Genomic DNA, 16,508 nt, shown 5'->3' with positions numbered 1-16,508 from the left:
AGCAAACTCAACGAAATTATCTGAAATTGGAGACCATCGTTCTGGTCAAGCGAAAATTTTAAATTTAAAAATTGTTTGACATTAAATCGATAATGCTCATGCTAGGTTAGCTCCAGCCCAGCATATAACTTCATGTATTTAAAAAAATGGAAGAGGTTGTTTATAACATATGTACGACCGCAAGTTAGCGTAGAATTTCGACAGCCTGTCTTATGTCAATAAATTTTTGGCAATAGCTTTGGAAATACACTCGATTAGGGTTAATCAATTTAATGGTGTGAAGCGGTCGAAATTCTGCTGTGATGTCAAACTATAACCGTCTTCTTCAAGACGTTACATCCTTGCTAATAAAGTGTTGTGAATTTCTCAGACTCAGCACCGTAAGCAGAATGTGCCGAACTTATCTGTTTGAAATCGGATTGAATCGCAGTATTAGCAAATCGTAATAAACATCACACTGCTGTGCATTATCAGCAGCATCAAACCGCAGTTGCAGTTTAGTAATACTAATAACCATTCATTATGCTCTTCCAAATACAATCCCTTAACAATTATAGGTCAGTCAACGTATTGCCTATATGTTGAAAATTGAATAGAAAATCGGAAAAGTTATCGATTACGAATGTTTTACTATCTATTTTTGTGTTCTGTTGTATACTTTCGATCGAAAATTAGTTTTATTGCAGCTGATGTATGTAAATCGGTCAAGAAGAAAAATAGTACTTGCATAGCAAAAGACACAATTATGGGTCACTTTGGGCCTTCAAGATCATTTAGTTTATTAAACCATCAAAATACATCACAAAAGTTATTTTATTGTTGTAAAAGCTTGATAATTAGTTATTTTATTAGGTCGTGATGTATTTTCATGCAAAAGTAATAAAAATAGCCACAATATGGACTGACCCACAATTGTGCACCGCAAAACGTAACATTACTACAATTATGGCTCACTTTAATTATTGCACCGAGCAGAATTATTGTTTTTAGTAACATTTTCAACATTAAATCATTTCAATCGTATGAATAATTGTAATTGTTTATTGGACATAGGCTGTTAGCCCGTTATCCCTCTTAAATCTAGATACAATACATGTTTGCGTTTAAGTATATTGCTGATTTCTTAAGTATAACTTGAGTCTTCTTCGAATACTTCTGGAGTCATATTTACAGAGATTACGTCCTGCAGTTCATTGAACTCGTTCATAAATCGTGTTGTGTGCTGGTGTGTTCGTGGGTTCGTGTTGTGTGTAGTTCCTCGTTCTCAATGGAGAATCAAAGACCCTCCGACGACGAAGAGAAACCGGGCTTTCGTTGAAATTAAGTCGGTCCAACAGGTAAGAACTTTCAATCCGTCCACTAAGTATGTTGCAGAAAAACACAATATCTGCGATCTTATGTCTGCTACTGATTGTTTTAAACCCTACTAGACAGCAAAGGTTTTCGTATTCGGGTAGTTCCTCATTCCATCCAAGGTGTCTTAAAGCGAATTTCACGAATTTACGTTGAACTGATTCAAGTCGTTGTTTTTGCATGCCATACTTTGGTCGCCAAACCACACTCGCGAAATCCAATTTTGTTCTGACAAGACTGCCGTAGATTGCAAGAATTGCATGAGGGTCCATAAATTCCCGTCCAAATCTTCGTGTGAGAGCAAAAAGTTGCATCGATTTCTTCACTACTCTATCGATATGATCGTTGAATGAGAGAGACTGATCCATTGTCACGCCCAGGTCTCGAACATTCCGTACGCGTTGTAAAATGGAAGGTCCTAGCATATAGTCAAACAATATCGGACGAACTCTTCTGGTGTACGTTATGACAGAGCATTTACTCGCATTTATACTTAGTCCATTTTCATCAACGAATCTCCCATAATTATTCAGATCCTCTTGAAGCAAATCGCAATCTTCGGCGGTTTTAATTGGTAGGAAAATTTTCACATCATCTGCGTAAATTAGTACTATTACTCGGCTCATGAAGGTTGGCAATTCATTCATAACCATTACAAATAACCCTGTGGGACACCTGACTGAACACCAAAGGATACTGGATGTTTTGTTGAATATCTTGACGTATTGCATTCTGTCTTTAAGGTATGTCTTAATCCATGCCAACAACTTCCCATTAATATAAAAAAGGGCTGCGGCTCGTAAAATGCTATCTATTCCAACCACATCATGTCCGTATATACACAGTCGACTTGATACCCTTTAGACATATAATCTGTGACCATAGAGGAGAATTCACAAAGATTCGTCACAACCGATATTCCTTTCAAGAATCCGTGTTGTGCAGTTGAAACGTGCTCTCGGATTCGTTCGTAGAGATGTGAGTAGACTTATCGTTCGAATAATTTAGGAACCGCGGACTGAATCGCTACCCCCTGTAGTTCTCCGCATTCGAACGAGAGCCTTTTTTATGAATTGGGGTTATATGAGAGATCTTCCAAAGAGGTGGAAAATGACCGGATGACAACGAGAAGTTGAAAAGAAAAGAAAGAGGTTCAACGATTTCATCCTTGAATTCTTTAACCAACTTCGCTGGAAGTCTGTCCGGTCCAGCTTACTTACCAGAACCCAGCTCAGACAGCGCTTGTCTTATTTCTTCACGACGTAACTCCGGCAGATCGGTGGCAGGTTCAACTGGATTGTTCACTTCCTCGTTGTTGTCAATAAGATAAACATTTTTGAAATATTCAGCGAATAGGGTTACAATTGAGTTATAAAAAATACCACTACCAATGAAAATTGTTCAGTTTCGTGAGAATAAACGTATTTGCGTAAAAGTGACCCATAATTGTAGCTGACCCATAATTGTGGAGGCACTGTACATTTAGTCGCCTTGAAAAAGGTCGATTGCTGCAATTGCAATTTTGATTCAATTATCGCATAAATGCTCCATGGTCAGATAGCGCGCGATATCCGCTCTGACATAACAAATTTTTCGAACGTTTTGAATGGTATAACTGGCAAAAATAGGTGTGACCTAATTATTTCCAGTTATACCATTCTATAACGTTCGAAAAATTTTATTTCGTATGTCGTAATACACCATAACGAAGGCGGCGCCGTGAAAGTGATAGAATTTCGAACTACGCTGCTCACAGTTTGTCGGTATATCAGCGAAATTTGAGCGTGAACGCGCATTATTTTATCGTCAACTGTGTACCTGCCAACAAATGTATCATCATTGAGATGGCACCAGAGACAAGCGACAAAGAAGCCAGGAAATTTATCACAACAATTCAAACCTCGTTATAAGGAGAACTATTTTCGGATGCTTCCCGTTTGGCGCATTACAACAAAGGTTCTACTATTACTTACCGCAAAGTTCAGACCGCCGTATGTTTACTGCTCCAAGTAAATAGTTTCATTCCTCCTGCTAACCTATTTTTGCCTAATAAAGGCAACAATATAACATGTATCGTGACTTGCGCAGCTTGAAGGAAGAAAATGTGCCCGTTCTCGTGAGGGATATAAGAGTCGCAATTCTGCTGTGATATCAAACAATAACCGTCTTCTTCAAGACATTACATACTTGTTAATGAAGTGTTATGAATTTTCTAAAACGAACTCAGTACCATGAGCAGAGCTTGCCGAACTTTTCTGTTTGAAATCGGATTTGTTTCGTATAAACCGCCTGTTATGCACAGTATCAACAAATCGTAATTACCATCACACTGCTGTGCATTTTCAGCAGCATCAAACCACAGTTGCAATTTAGTAATAACCATTTATTATGCTCTTCCAAATATATTTAGTAGCCTTGAAGAAGGCCGGATGTTGCAATTGCAGTTTTCATTCAATTATCTCATAAATGCTTCATGGTCAGATAGCGCGCGATATCCGCTCTGACATAACAAATTTTTCGAACGTTGTGGAATGGTATAACTGGGAAACGAGGTGTTAATTATTTCCAGTTACACCATTCTACAACGTTCGAAAAAATTTATTTCGTATGTCGTAATACTAATGTACGAAAAATACATCTCATTCATTCTAGCTCAGAGCGATCTTTTGATAAGCTCCGCCTTAATTTTCAGTTCCTACTGATTTTCTCAGTGTCGTAACAGGGATGTTCAAAAATGATTTCTTGTTAACATTCTGTCGAGCCGGTCCGAACGAAATAAAACGTATTGTGTCGTGTTGCGCGGCTTAGAAGATGAAAATGTTCCCGTCTCCGTGTCGAATAGAAGCAGATTGTTGCGTGTTTCATATTGCCTATTGTAGACATGTGTATGAAGGTGAAAATTCTGCTGTGATTTCAAACTATAAACGTTTTGTTTTAAGACGCAATAGCGTAAGTGCTGCATTTCTTTTATCTGCTACCATCTATTACGAGAACAAGTATAAATTACAACCAGCCCTTCTCGGGGACACCAACACGTTCTTGAGGCAATGTTGAATTTTTCTTGGCTTGCAAATGCTGAAATTTGCGTTTTTCCGTCTGTCATACATGATGAAAAATCTTAACTACTTCAATCACATAATTGTAGAGCACCAAAATGTGCTATTCTATTTCACAACAGTAACAACACTGGCAAGTTTGTTCGATTATCACTATTTCGGGTAACCATTCGCCGATGATTCTAGTTCTCCCGTTTTCTCCTGCCACTTCCAATAATTCTGCAGCTACCGAAAACTCCATAACAGCCGCCAGATAGACAGGTGCTTAAGTATCAACGCGTCCAGCGCGATCAGCCAGAAATTTGAACCCGGCTTTTCTTTCTCTGTCACGATCAGCATTCAACGTTCGTGTGGTACCGGTACAGTCATGGGATGAACAAAGCGCGTGTCAAAATCCTTTGCACACTAACACGCAACACCGTGATGTTATGTTGTTGCTTGCCTGCTATCTGCCTTCATCCGCCACGTATAGAATAACTGCATATGTACAATACACAACCGATAGCAAGAATAATTCGATTGTCTTCCAAAACACAAAACTGTACGTGTTAGGTATAAAGCTGCGTGTGCGAGAGCTCAATCGGTCCGGCTCCGTCGGCTGCCAATATGAAATTAAATTATTATTTTGTGCATTCGCATTACGAACCATAGACAGGAAGAAACTTGAAGTAAAGACGGAGTCTTGTACCTTTAAGACTCCGCCTTTTTCCAGTTTGTCTCTGGTTCGTAAGTTACATAGCTCTAAAAAATATCAGGAACAGAAAGCGACCTCGAGTAAACAACAACAACAACAACAAATCGTTTACAAAGTCAGATCGGTTGTATCCGTTAGTGTCGACTGTGCTTGTGAAGAGAGGTGGTGATTGGTTGCTCGGTATGAGTTAGACAATCGATGTTATTTATCAACTTTTCAATAGTGTATCTCAAACAATAGGTTATTTTTGTTATATACATTTAACCGTAAAAGAATTTATGATCGGTTGATGCCAAAACCTCTAAATTTTGAAAAGAAATGACTGATACATAAGCGCTCAAAATCTGACCACTTTTCCCTGGTTTTCCCTGGTCCGTTATAGACGTTAGTCAATGTCAAAAAACTCACTCACCCGAATATCCTTGTTATGGAGTCGGCCATTAATCGGTTATTAAATCACTTACTTCACGGTTTTTCGGTTGATTATTATTAACCGGCAAATTGCGAGCTTTGGAATACAGACAGACATTTTTTCCTCTTTTTTTTTTGATGTTTGCTTCACTTGAAATTTTTCTAGTCGGCTGTATTGCTAATATTTTTTCTGCCAGACGAAACACGAAAACTGATACTAATTTTAACTTTCACTGTCTATTTTTCACTTTTCTACGTATGGAAAACTGCGAGATTTTTTTTTTCAACTTTCTGTGGCGCGACCTCACAGAACTTGGCGGTCCTTCGATAAGGATGCGCTGTCACCAAAGTGTAGCGACTTCCCTACCAGGACTTGTGATTACTTAGAAATAAAACATACAAAGTCCTGTACGTGCACTTAGTACACGGAACCACTCCACTAGATGTAGATGATGATGGAAATGATGGAAATGATGGAAGTGATTGATTTTATTGAACTATAATTTTCCCTTAATAATACCCAATGGGTAACTCAGAGCGAGAGGCTCTCAGGCTACCGTTTATCCATCTGATCTATTCTAGTCTGTAATTTCCGTTACTCTGTTTCATTTTCGAACTTATGTTTAGTACATACATTCGACTATTTGCTGAGAACATTAGGGCTAGACTGGGACACGGTTATATGGGAAAAAGGCGATGGTGTTATTTTTTCGGTCCCATGCACTTTTCGTGTTCCTTATGGATCCTTTAACAACTGTGTAATTTTTCAGATCGATCGGTGAAACGCCCGATTTGCGCCCGATTTTTAAAGTTTCCATACGATTTTATATTGGAAAATTCACTTTTTCAAAACTTATTCTCTAGAAATTCCCAGTTGGGTCTTAAAAATATATCGATACATGATATTTGTAGGAAATTTTCCTGGGAAAAACTCTTCTGAAGACCGTAAGGCGCTATGATGCTTGTAGAAACAGCTATTCACCCCAAACTGATTAAATGTCTGACGAACGGCTCACCATTGAATTTTACTAGCAATACTGCTGCAGCATGAGTGACGCTGCAACCGTGAGTGACGCTGTGCCACCAGCTTCGGTTATGTTTATAGTTAAATTAAAAAGTTATGCATACTGTGGCATGGTCGGTTAGGATGATTATATTTCATAAGCCACCGGTCGGTCGATGGCTCGTAACTCGGACGCTAAGTTATGGTTCTGAACAATTCATAATAAGGATGTTTTTTTCTGTTCGGTTTGGTTCATAAAAAAAATGCCTTGATATTGTTCTGTTCGGCCAACGATTCATTATAAGAATGCTCTAGAATACTATATTATTGCATGGTTTTTCCTGCGTGGTAAGTAAACTCGGCGGTAGACAATTGTTCTAGTTTACTTTTTACTTGGTTTCCACTAAATTTAGCGGGAGGCTAAATTCTGATGCATCGTGACGAAACATTGTGTAATTTTCGCGGGGTATTACGTCACACCATGACTGTACCGATACCACGCGGACGTTGGTTGCTGATCGTGAAAAAGAAAGAAAAGCCGGGTTTCCATTTCTAGCTGATCGCGGAGTAGTTGTGTAACAGACGGAAAACCGCAAATTCCAGTATTTGCAAGCCAAGAAAAATTCAGCATTGCCTCAAGAACGTGTTGGTGGCCCTGAGAAGGACCGGGTGTAATTTATACTTGTTCTTCTGCTGGATGGCAACAAATAACAGAAATGCAGCACTTACGCTATTGCGTCTTAAAACGAAACGTTTATAGTTTGAAATCACAGCAGAATTTCGACCCTCGTACTCGTGTCTACCATCGGCAATATCAAACACGCAACAATCTGCTCCCATGCGACACGGGGACATTTTCTTCTTCCAAGCCGCGCAACACGACACAATACATGTTATTTTGTTGCCTTTATGAGAGCTCTGTCGGTCCGGCTCGACAGAATGTCCACAAGAAATCACAAAACTGAGAAAAACTGTAGAAACTGGAAATAAAGGAGGGGGGGGGGGCATAATGAATGTTGATGAACTGCAACTGTGGTTTGATGCTGCTGCAAATGCACAGCAGTGTGATGTTTATTACGATTTGTTGATACTGTGCATAACAAGCGGTATATATATACGAAACAAATCCGATTTCAAACAGAAAAGTTCGGCACGTTCTGCTCACGGTACTGAGTCTGTTTTAGAAAATTCACAACACTTTGTTAGCAAGGATGTAACGTCTTGGAGAAGACGGTTCTAGTTTGACATCACAGCAGAATTTCGACCGCTTCACACCATTAAATTGATTAACCCTAATCGAGTGTATTTCCAAAGCTATTGCCAAAAATTTATTGACATAAGACAGGCTGTCGTAATTCTACGTTAACTTGCGGTCTTATCTTATAAACAACCTCTTCAACTTTTACTTCTGGTTTCATGTTAGACATAAGAGATTCTATAGTTTTGAAAAATATTTCATACGAATGTTTATGAGCATGTTCCGGTGGAAAATACACTGAACAAAAGATATTTTTTTCGAATAATGGTAAGAAAATAACTAGACAGATAACACAGTGCAACAGAAATTGACTTTTTTTTCTGCCTTGGTTCCAATATATATATTTTTTTGTGTATTTTGATGCAAAACCAAATTTTCTTGAGTTTGAACATATTTCAACTTAAGGGGCAACAATGGCGCCGTTTTGAATTTTTGGGAAATCGAAAATTTTCGATGTTTTTTTGACGCCATTTTGTTTGAAGACCAAATATCAAAATTCTAAGAGTTTGTCCACATATTAGCATCTTCTTACCCATCTTTAAAAAAACAGATCTTAAATCGGACAAAAACTGAGCTCAAAACGGTGATTCTACGAAACCGGTTTTGGCACGGTTTTAGTATATTTTACAAAGCAAAATAATATCGAGTATGTGAAATATAAAAACCAAGACAGAAAAAAGTCCATTTTTGTTGCACTGTGTAATTAAAGCCAAATACCTTCGGAACAAGCAGTAATTTGTTTGATAATTTCTTCCCTTTTTGACAGCATGTGTAATTTTAGTCTTCTATTTTTCAGTTTATCAGGAGTTAAACTTCAAACCATTTATAATTGTATGGATTTTTATTTATCACACTACGCGAAAAAAAAATTGATATACCATTGCCGTTTTCTGTGGTTAACTTATCTGATATCGATGCAACAGCAGAATTATTACAGAGCATTGAAGGAGCTTGAACAGGTGAACTAAGAATAAATTATTTGCTGTAAGAATAACAAACCTCAATAATTTATATTTCAGATGCTGCTGCTATTTTCCAACCAATCAGAATTGTTATGCATTACCTTACCGAATCAACGTCACAATAATTTTTTCAACAAATATTCGGTTCAACAGTTAATTGCAGAACTGAAACGTAAAATCGGTTTATGTGCGGTAGAACATTTATATAATGAAAAGAAGTATAATGAAGTTGTTGATTTATTAAAATTGAATCTAGTACATTTGAGTGATATCCCTGTTGAAACCGATTTATTAAACGTATTGTGTCAAATGGAGGTTTTATTGGAGTGTTTATGGAATGTAGAAAACTATTCGGTATGTTTTTTGTCAAAATATGTTTTTTGTTTTCAAATAGCTAATACTTTTTTCAAATTTATAGGAATGCCTGTCATGGGCTGAACAGGTTTTAAAGTACACTTCAGATATATTTATATCGTTAAGTGATAGTTACACCCAGAAATGTTGGTCGAAGACAATAAATTTTACATTGGATTATATACTAGCAATAATCAAAAGAAATATTATTGACATTTGTACATCAGAAAAAAGCATTTTAGTTAAGCACTTAATAAAATTTTATATTATTGCAGCTAACTTTCAAAACCTGGCACGAATGGTTCAATCAATTCATGAAATGCTTACATACCTACTGGATCCCCACCAAGATAAATATCTTTGTGATTACTACACGGTAGATTGTGACAAAGCCTGGGCCATTTTATACTACATATTGGAAAGGTATTTTAGTTTTTCAATTCTCTCATCCGTTATTTTTGCTATTATTGCACAAAAAATGCTTTTTTCTGTTAAAGCCAGTGATGGAAACGAAACGAATATGATGCAATCGTCGTTTATTCATCATGTGTGCACTTTACGAAGTGTACAGGCCGCGACTAAACTCGAATCCTCTCAACCCATAATGAAATGATGATAGGGTGCATAGGTTTCTGGGAGAAAACAAACACATGACTAGACTACATCAGCTCTGAGAAGCGATTCGATCGTTACGTTTGTCTCCATAGGCCGGTAGTTATGGTAAGAAAGGATAGCAACAGGAGAAAATCATGTCGCCTGAACAGCAGCAGAGGTGTGGTGCGGTGAGAAGGAATGTGTGGGGGAAGGAACTACTTCGGCAGCGGTTGAGTTTAAGCGAGAGTAGGAGAGCATACACTGTCATTTTCTTTTATTCTCTGACAAAAAATCATATTCATGAGTCAAAAGAATAAGGATATAACAAGTTCTGATCGCTCTCTGTAACAGAGACGAATAACTTCATATACCGAGTTGTGCACATTGAGAACCACGTGTTGTGGTGTACACTAATGAATAGAAATATATCGTAAAGAGGAAAGCAAAGAGAGTGACCAGCACCGATACTTTGTTTTTCGCATACAGACGACGATGTCGACGCATCCTAGGCTTGTTTTATATGTATTCATTAATCGCTAGAGGTGATTTTTTCCTTCGCTGGTTAAAGCACGCGAAGCATTGTTGTATATGAACATAGAATTGCTACTAAACCGCTATTAACGTTTTCATGGATTTTTTGTAGGTGATATATATATATATATATATATATATATATATATATATATATATATATATATATATATATATATATATATATATATATATATATATATATATATATATATATATATATATATATATATATATATATATATCTATATATATATATATATATATATATATATATATATATATATATATATATATATATATATATATATATATATATATATATTTATACATATATAGATATATATATATATATATATATATATATATATATATATATATATATATATATATATATATATATATATATATATATATATATATATATATATATATATATATATATATATATATATATATATATATATATATATATATATATATATATCTCCAGTTATTTCTTCGTTCTTCTTTCAAAAAGAGTGTCTGCAGATCTTAATGACGTAACATAACATCATACAACAATTAAAATCACTGCGAAGATACGAAAAATCATCCAACACTGTCCAGTCTGTGCATATTAGATGAATTGTTAGTCGAAGATCTTACGATATAGAACAGTCATGTCTTCAGCAAAGTTGGTCAAGTGATTGAGTACTTTCAGATGAAGATCTATCTGTTTTGGAATTTTTTCACTACGTGGCGCTAGTGTACCCGTGACTATTTTGTAATAGAAAGAGTGTTATCTATTTCAGTATCAACTCGTATGCTGTGGTCAATTTAGAAGATAACTCTCTGAGGTCTTTGATATAGATATATATTTACACACTGGACCCAGGTTTGGCTTTAGGCAGGCCACCGATAGCCTTCCGGAAGATCCAGAAATACCGTAATTGAGGTCAATTTTCTAAAGTGATCCTAGAGCTTCCTAATTCTTTCGAAACTGCTTCTGCGTGAACAGGTCCTAGTATTTTCCGTGTTTATATTTTTCTCGAAACTATCACATGCAAAAATATACCATAATATCAAAGAAAAGCCGAGATCTGATAACTTATACCAGAGTTATAGCCAAAATAATTTTCAGTTTTCCTTTTCTACAGTATTTCTGGATCCGGAGGGCAACCGGTAGTCTACCAAAAGTTGAACCTGGGTCCATCGTGTAGTTATTATCGACCAAATATCAATTCTAAAGATACCAGGGTATTTTCCTTTGAATTGGCCCCATATATCGCGTCTCCTGAAAAATTTACTTAATGGCACATGTACATGCACATGTTGCTCTCAACGGCTCATATATATATACAGTCATGGAGAAAAAAATAAATACACATGCAGTATTGGATGATTTTTCGTATCTTCGCAGTGATTTTAATTGTTGTATGATGTTATGTTACGTCATTAAGATCTGCAGACACTCTTTTTGAAAGAAGAACGAAGAAATAACTGGAGAAATTTTTCTGTCGGTGATTCCAAAAAATTTTTGCGTGAGTTAGTGTTTTTAAAGTGGCGACAAAAATAAATACACTATTGAAATACATATACAAAACAATCCAAATTAGCTTTCTTTCTCTACATATTGTTAGCAAAGTGATTTTTTACGTTACAAAACTCACTTTCGAAATTTTGTGGCCTGTTTTTTCTTCTGTAAAGCCATATTCAATCTTCGTGGAATGTTTACCCCCAGGTTTTCACGAGTAGAAGCTGAACTAGCATTTCACGCTGCCTGTCCGACGTTCCATAAGTCTGTTTTATTCTTTGGATGATGCTATAGCTTAAAATCAAAACTTCATATATATATATATGTATATATATATATATATATATATATATATATATATATATATATATATATATATATATATATATATATATATATATATATATATATATATATATATATATATATATATATATATATATATATATATATATATATATATATATATATATATATATATATATATATATATATATTTTTTTTTTTTTTTGTTTCAGGTGGAGGGGAAATTTGCATCCAAACCCCTGAGGTGACCAATACTCCCCGGGACCACCGCTAGGTATTGCTTCGGGGAGCGGCTTTTGTGCTCTGTGCACCCTCTTGGTTCTATAGATCTCTTTGCTAACTTAGCTAACTAACCTGGAGACTGGCCGTTAGCTAACACTGGCGTGTCGGTGGTCAACCTGTCGCCTGTTTTGCAATTCTAAAACTATTTGAGAGGCGGCTGTACAAACCGCCCTCCAAATGTTTGGGTCTTTACACATCCTCCGAACTAGGTTGTCCGGAGTGGTGTCTGGCCCGCTAACGCTCACTACCATCATGTCGCTCCGCGCATGCACAAAACGAGGGCACACGAAGAAGACATGCTCAGCAGTTTCTTCCGCATCCGCGCACTCGGGACACATGGGGGACCCCGCATGCCCGAATCTGTGTAGATATTGCCTGAAGCAACCATGACCTGACAGAATCTGTGTCAAGTGGAAGTTAACTTCTCCATGGCGCCTCCCGACCCATCCGGATACGTCCGGAATAAGTCGATGCGTCCATCTACCCTTTGCGGAATTGGACCATTCCTGCTGCCATCTGATCATCGAGAATGACCTTCTGGTGCCTCGTATACCCCTTGTGTCACGTTGATCGAAGCATTCTACGTCCTCCTTAATGGCTATGCTGATAGGCATCATGCCGGACAGGACGCAGATTGCGTCGTATGACACTGTTCGGTACGCGCTCACAACCCTCAGGCACATGAGCCTGTAGGTACTTTCCAGTTTTCGACGATGACTGTTGGTACCTAACGCTTTGGACCACGCTGGCCCACCATACCTAAGTATGGACGAAACCACGCTGGCAAGAAGTTTACGCTTGCTGCCATATACCGCTGAGCTATTGGACATCATTCGAGATAGTCCTGTAGCGGCCGTTGAAGCCCTCTTACAGGCATAGTCGACGTGACTCTTAAATGTGAGCTTATCGTCAACCATAACCCCCAAGAGCTTCAAGGAACGCCTTGAGGTAATGGTGCAGTCACCGACTCTGACCACCGCCTGTTGCTCTAATTTGCGGTTGTTCACAACCGTAACCTCCGTTTTATGGTGCGCTAACTCCAGTTTCCTAGAGTGCATCCAGTCTTCGACCTTGCGTATGCAGTGCGCGGCCGTCAACTCGACCTCTTCGATCGACTCGCCGTAGACCTCTAGCGTGATGTCGTCTGCGAAACCGACGATCACAACCCCTACAGGGAACTTTAGTTTCAACACCCCGTCATACATGACATTCCACAACACCGGGCCCAGGATGGAACCTTGCGGTACCCCTGCGGTGATTGGGACGCACTTCTGACTCTCCTCCGTGTTGTAAACTAGTACCCGATTCTGGAAATAATTTTCCAAAATCTTGTACAACGACACCGGTACGTGGATGTTCCTAAGCGCGAGCGCTATGGAGTCCCAACTGGCGCTATTGAATGCATTCTTCACGTCAAGCGTGACGATTGCGCAATAGCGAATGCCCCAACTCTTACGCTGGAGTGCTACCTCTGCCGTCTTGGTGACAGAGAGAATAGCATCCAGCGTGGATCTACCTTTCCGGAAGCCGAACTGGTTACTTGCCAGACCGTTTACACCCTCTGTGTACTTCACCAGTCTGTTGAGGATAATCCTCTCAAGCACCTTGCCCGTAGTGTCCAGCAGACAGATAGGTCTGTATGCCGATGGGTCCCCTGGCGGTTTCCCAGCCTTCGGCAACAGCACCAATCTCTGTCGCTTCCACCTGTCCGGAAAGAGGCAGTCATCCAGGCACTTCTGCATGACTGCTCGAAATAGATCGGGGGCCACTTTCATGGCCGTCCTGATGGCCACGTTCGGGATTCCATCCGGTCCCGGTGCCTTGCTCACCTTTAGGGAGTTGGCGATCACGATGAGTTCCTCATTCGTAACCCTTACCTCCTCCACAACCTCTTCACGGCTGCCGTCTCTCACGGATTGGATGCCCGGCAGGTTGGCCGACCATCCCTGGTCTGTGTCTGAGATACTGGAACGTCGGACGTGAGACTCAGCAACCGGAGGCCAAGGATTTGGCTCGTGTCGTGGAAAGAGTCCCTCGATGATACGCTCAGCATCGCTGGTGATCGCTCTGCAGGCGCCAACACGCCTTTGGTCTTCGCCATTACGACTCTGTAGGTGTTGCCCCACGGATTCGTATTGGCACTCGCGCATAGCCTATCGAAGCAGGCCCTTTTGCTCGCCTTTATCGCACTTTTAAGCGCCGATCTTGCAGATCCGAATACTACACGGCGCTCTACCCTCTGTGCATCGGTACGTGCACGTTGCAACATCCGTCTTGCACGGAGGCACGCGCTACGGAGGTCCGCGCGTCGGTCCACCAGTATACCGGTGACTTACCATTCCTAGGTTGGCGGGTCCTAGGCATGGTGGTGTCGCACGCCCGCGATAATGTGGCAACTAATTGGTCAGCACTCGGGCGGAGCCAACTGCCCCCCTCGCGCTCTCTTCTCATTGCTTCTGCAAATACCTCGGCATCGAAATGCGATGTCTTCCACCCGCGGACGGTCGGAGTATTGGCTCTACCCGTCGCCTGCCGCCTCACGTTCTGGACTACGCTATAGCAGACCGACTGGTGGTCACTATAGGTGTAGCCATCGTCTACCCTCCAGTTCACGATCAGTCCTGGGCTGGAGAACGTCACGTCGATTGATCGACTCCGCACCATTTCTGCTGAATGTACACTTGGTTTCCAACGTTGGCCAGATCTAGGTTGAGCTTTGCCAAAGCTTCCAACAAGATCTGACCCCTCTGGTTCGTGCGGCGGCTTCCCACTCAACAGCCCAAGCGTTGAAGTCGCCCGCCACTACTAAGGGTGTTAATCCCGTCAGCTCCATAGATAACAAATCGACCATCTGGGTGAACCTTTCGATAGACCAACGCGGCGGAGCATAACAACTGCAGTAGAACACTCCGTCCACCTTGGCAACCGCGTATCCTTCATTTGAGGTTGACACAACCTCCTGAACCGGGAACTTGCTGGTCGTGCATATGGCCGCCGTACTGGACTTATCTGCAACCCAATTACCGTTACCGACAGACAGACAGACAGACAGACAGACAGACAGACAGACAGACAGACAGACAGACAGACAGACAGACAGACAGACAGACAGACAGACAGACAGACAGACAGACAGACAGACAGACAGACAGACAGACAGACAGACAGACAGACAGACAGACAGACAGACAGACAGACAGACAGACAGACAGACAGACAGACAGACAGACAGACAGACAGACAGACAGACAGACAGACAGACAGACAGACAGACAGACAGACAGACAGACAGACAGACAGACAGACAGACAGACAGACAGACAGACAGACAGACAGACAGACAGACAGACAGACAGACAGACAGACAGACAGACAGACAGACAGACAGACAGACAGACAGACAGACAGACAGACAGACAGACAGACAGACAGACAGACAGACAGACAGACAGACAGACAGACAGACAGACAGACAGACAGACAGACAGACAGACAGACAGACAGACAGACAGACAGACAGACAGACAGACAGACAGACAGACAGACAGACAGACAGACAGACAGACAGACAGACAGACAGACAGACAGACAGACAGACAGACAGACAGACAGACAGACAGACAGACAGACAGACAGACAGACAGACAGACAGACAGACAGACAGACAGACAGACAGACAGACAGACAGACAGACAGACAGACAGACAGACAGACAGACAGACAGACAGACAGACAGACAGACAGACAGACAGACAGACAGACAGACAGACAGACAGACAGACAGACAGACAGACAGACAGACAGACAGACAGACAGACAGACAGACAGACAGACAGACAGACAGACAGACAGACAGACAGACAGACAGACAGACAGACAGACAGACAGACAGACAGACAGACAGACAGACAGACAGACAGACAGACAGACAGACAGACAGACAGACAGACAGACAGACAGACAGACAGACAGACAGACAGACAGACAGACAGACAGACAGACAGACAGACAGACAGACAGACAGACAGACAGACAGACAGACAGACAGAACAGACAGACAGACAGACAGACAGACAGACAGACAGACAGACAGACAGACAGACAGACAGACAGACAGACAGACAGACAGACAGACAGACAGACAGACAGACAGACAGACAGACAGACAGACAGACAGACAGACAGACA

The 16,508-nt window shown here is 40.2% G+C and overlaps 1 protein-coding gene across 2 annotated transcripts in view; it reads left to right on the top strand.

Annotated features, from left to right (window-relative positions):
* Positions 1–8,575: 8,575 nt before the first annotated feature.
* LOC129727093 (calcineurin-binding protein cabin-1-like) overlaps positions 8,576–16,508 on the top strand; it is a 667,482-nt gene continuing 659,549 nt past the window's right edge. For both annotated transcript variants that reach the window (XM_055684544.1, XM_055684543.1), the window contains exons 1-4: positions 8,576–8,734; positions 8,795–9,091; positions 9,156–9,309; positions 9,367–9,514. In XM_055684544.1, the coding sequence (XP_055540519.1) occupies positions 8,609–8,734; positions 8,795–9,091; positions 9,156–9,309; positions 9,367–9,514 (725 nt within the window). In that variant the 5' untranslated portion in view covers positions 8,576–8,608. The remainder of the gene's footprint in view (positions 8,735–8,794; positions 9,092–9,155; positions 9,310–9,366; positions 9,515–16,508) is intronic.

The sequence above is a fragment of the Wyeomyia smithii genome, chromosome 3 (genome assembly GCF_029784165.1).
Source record: "Wyeomyia smithii strain HCP4-BCI-WySm-NY-G18 chromosome 3, ASM2978416v1, whole genome shotgun sequence".
NCBI lineage: Eukaryota > Metazoa > Arthropoda > Insecta > Diptera > Culicidae > Wyeomyia > Wyeomyia smithii.
This window is presented reverse-complemented; position numbering and strand designations above follow the sequence as displayed.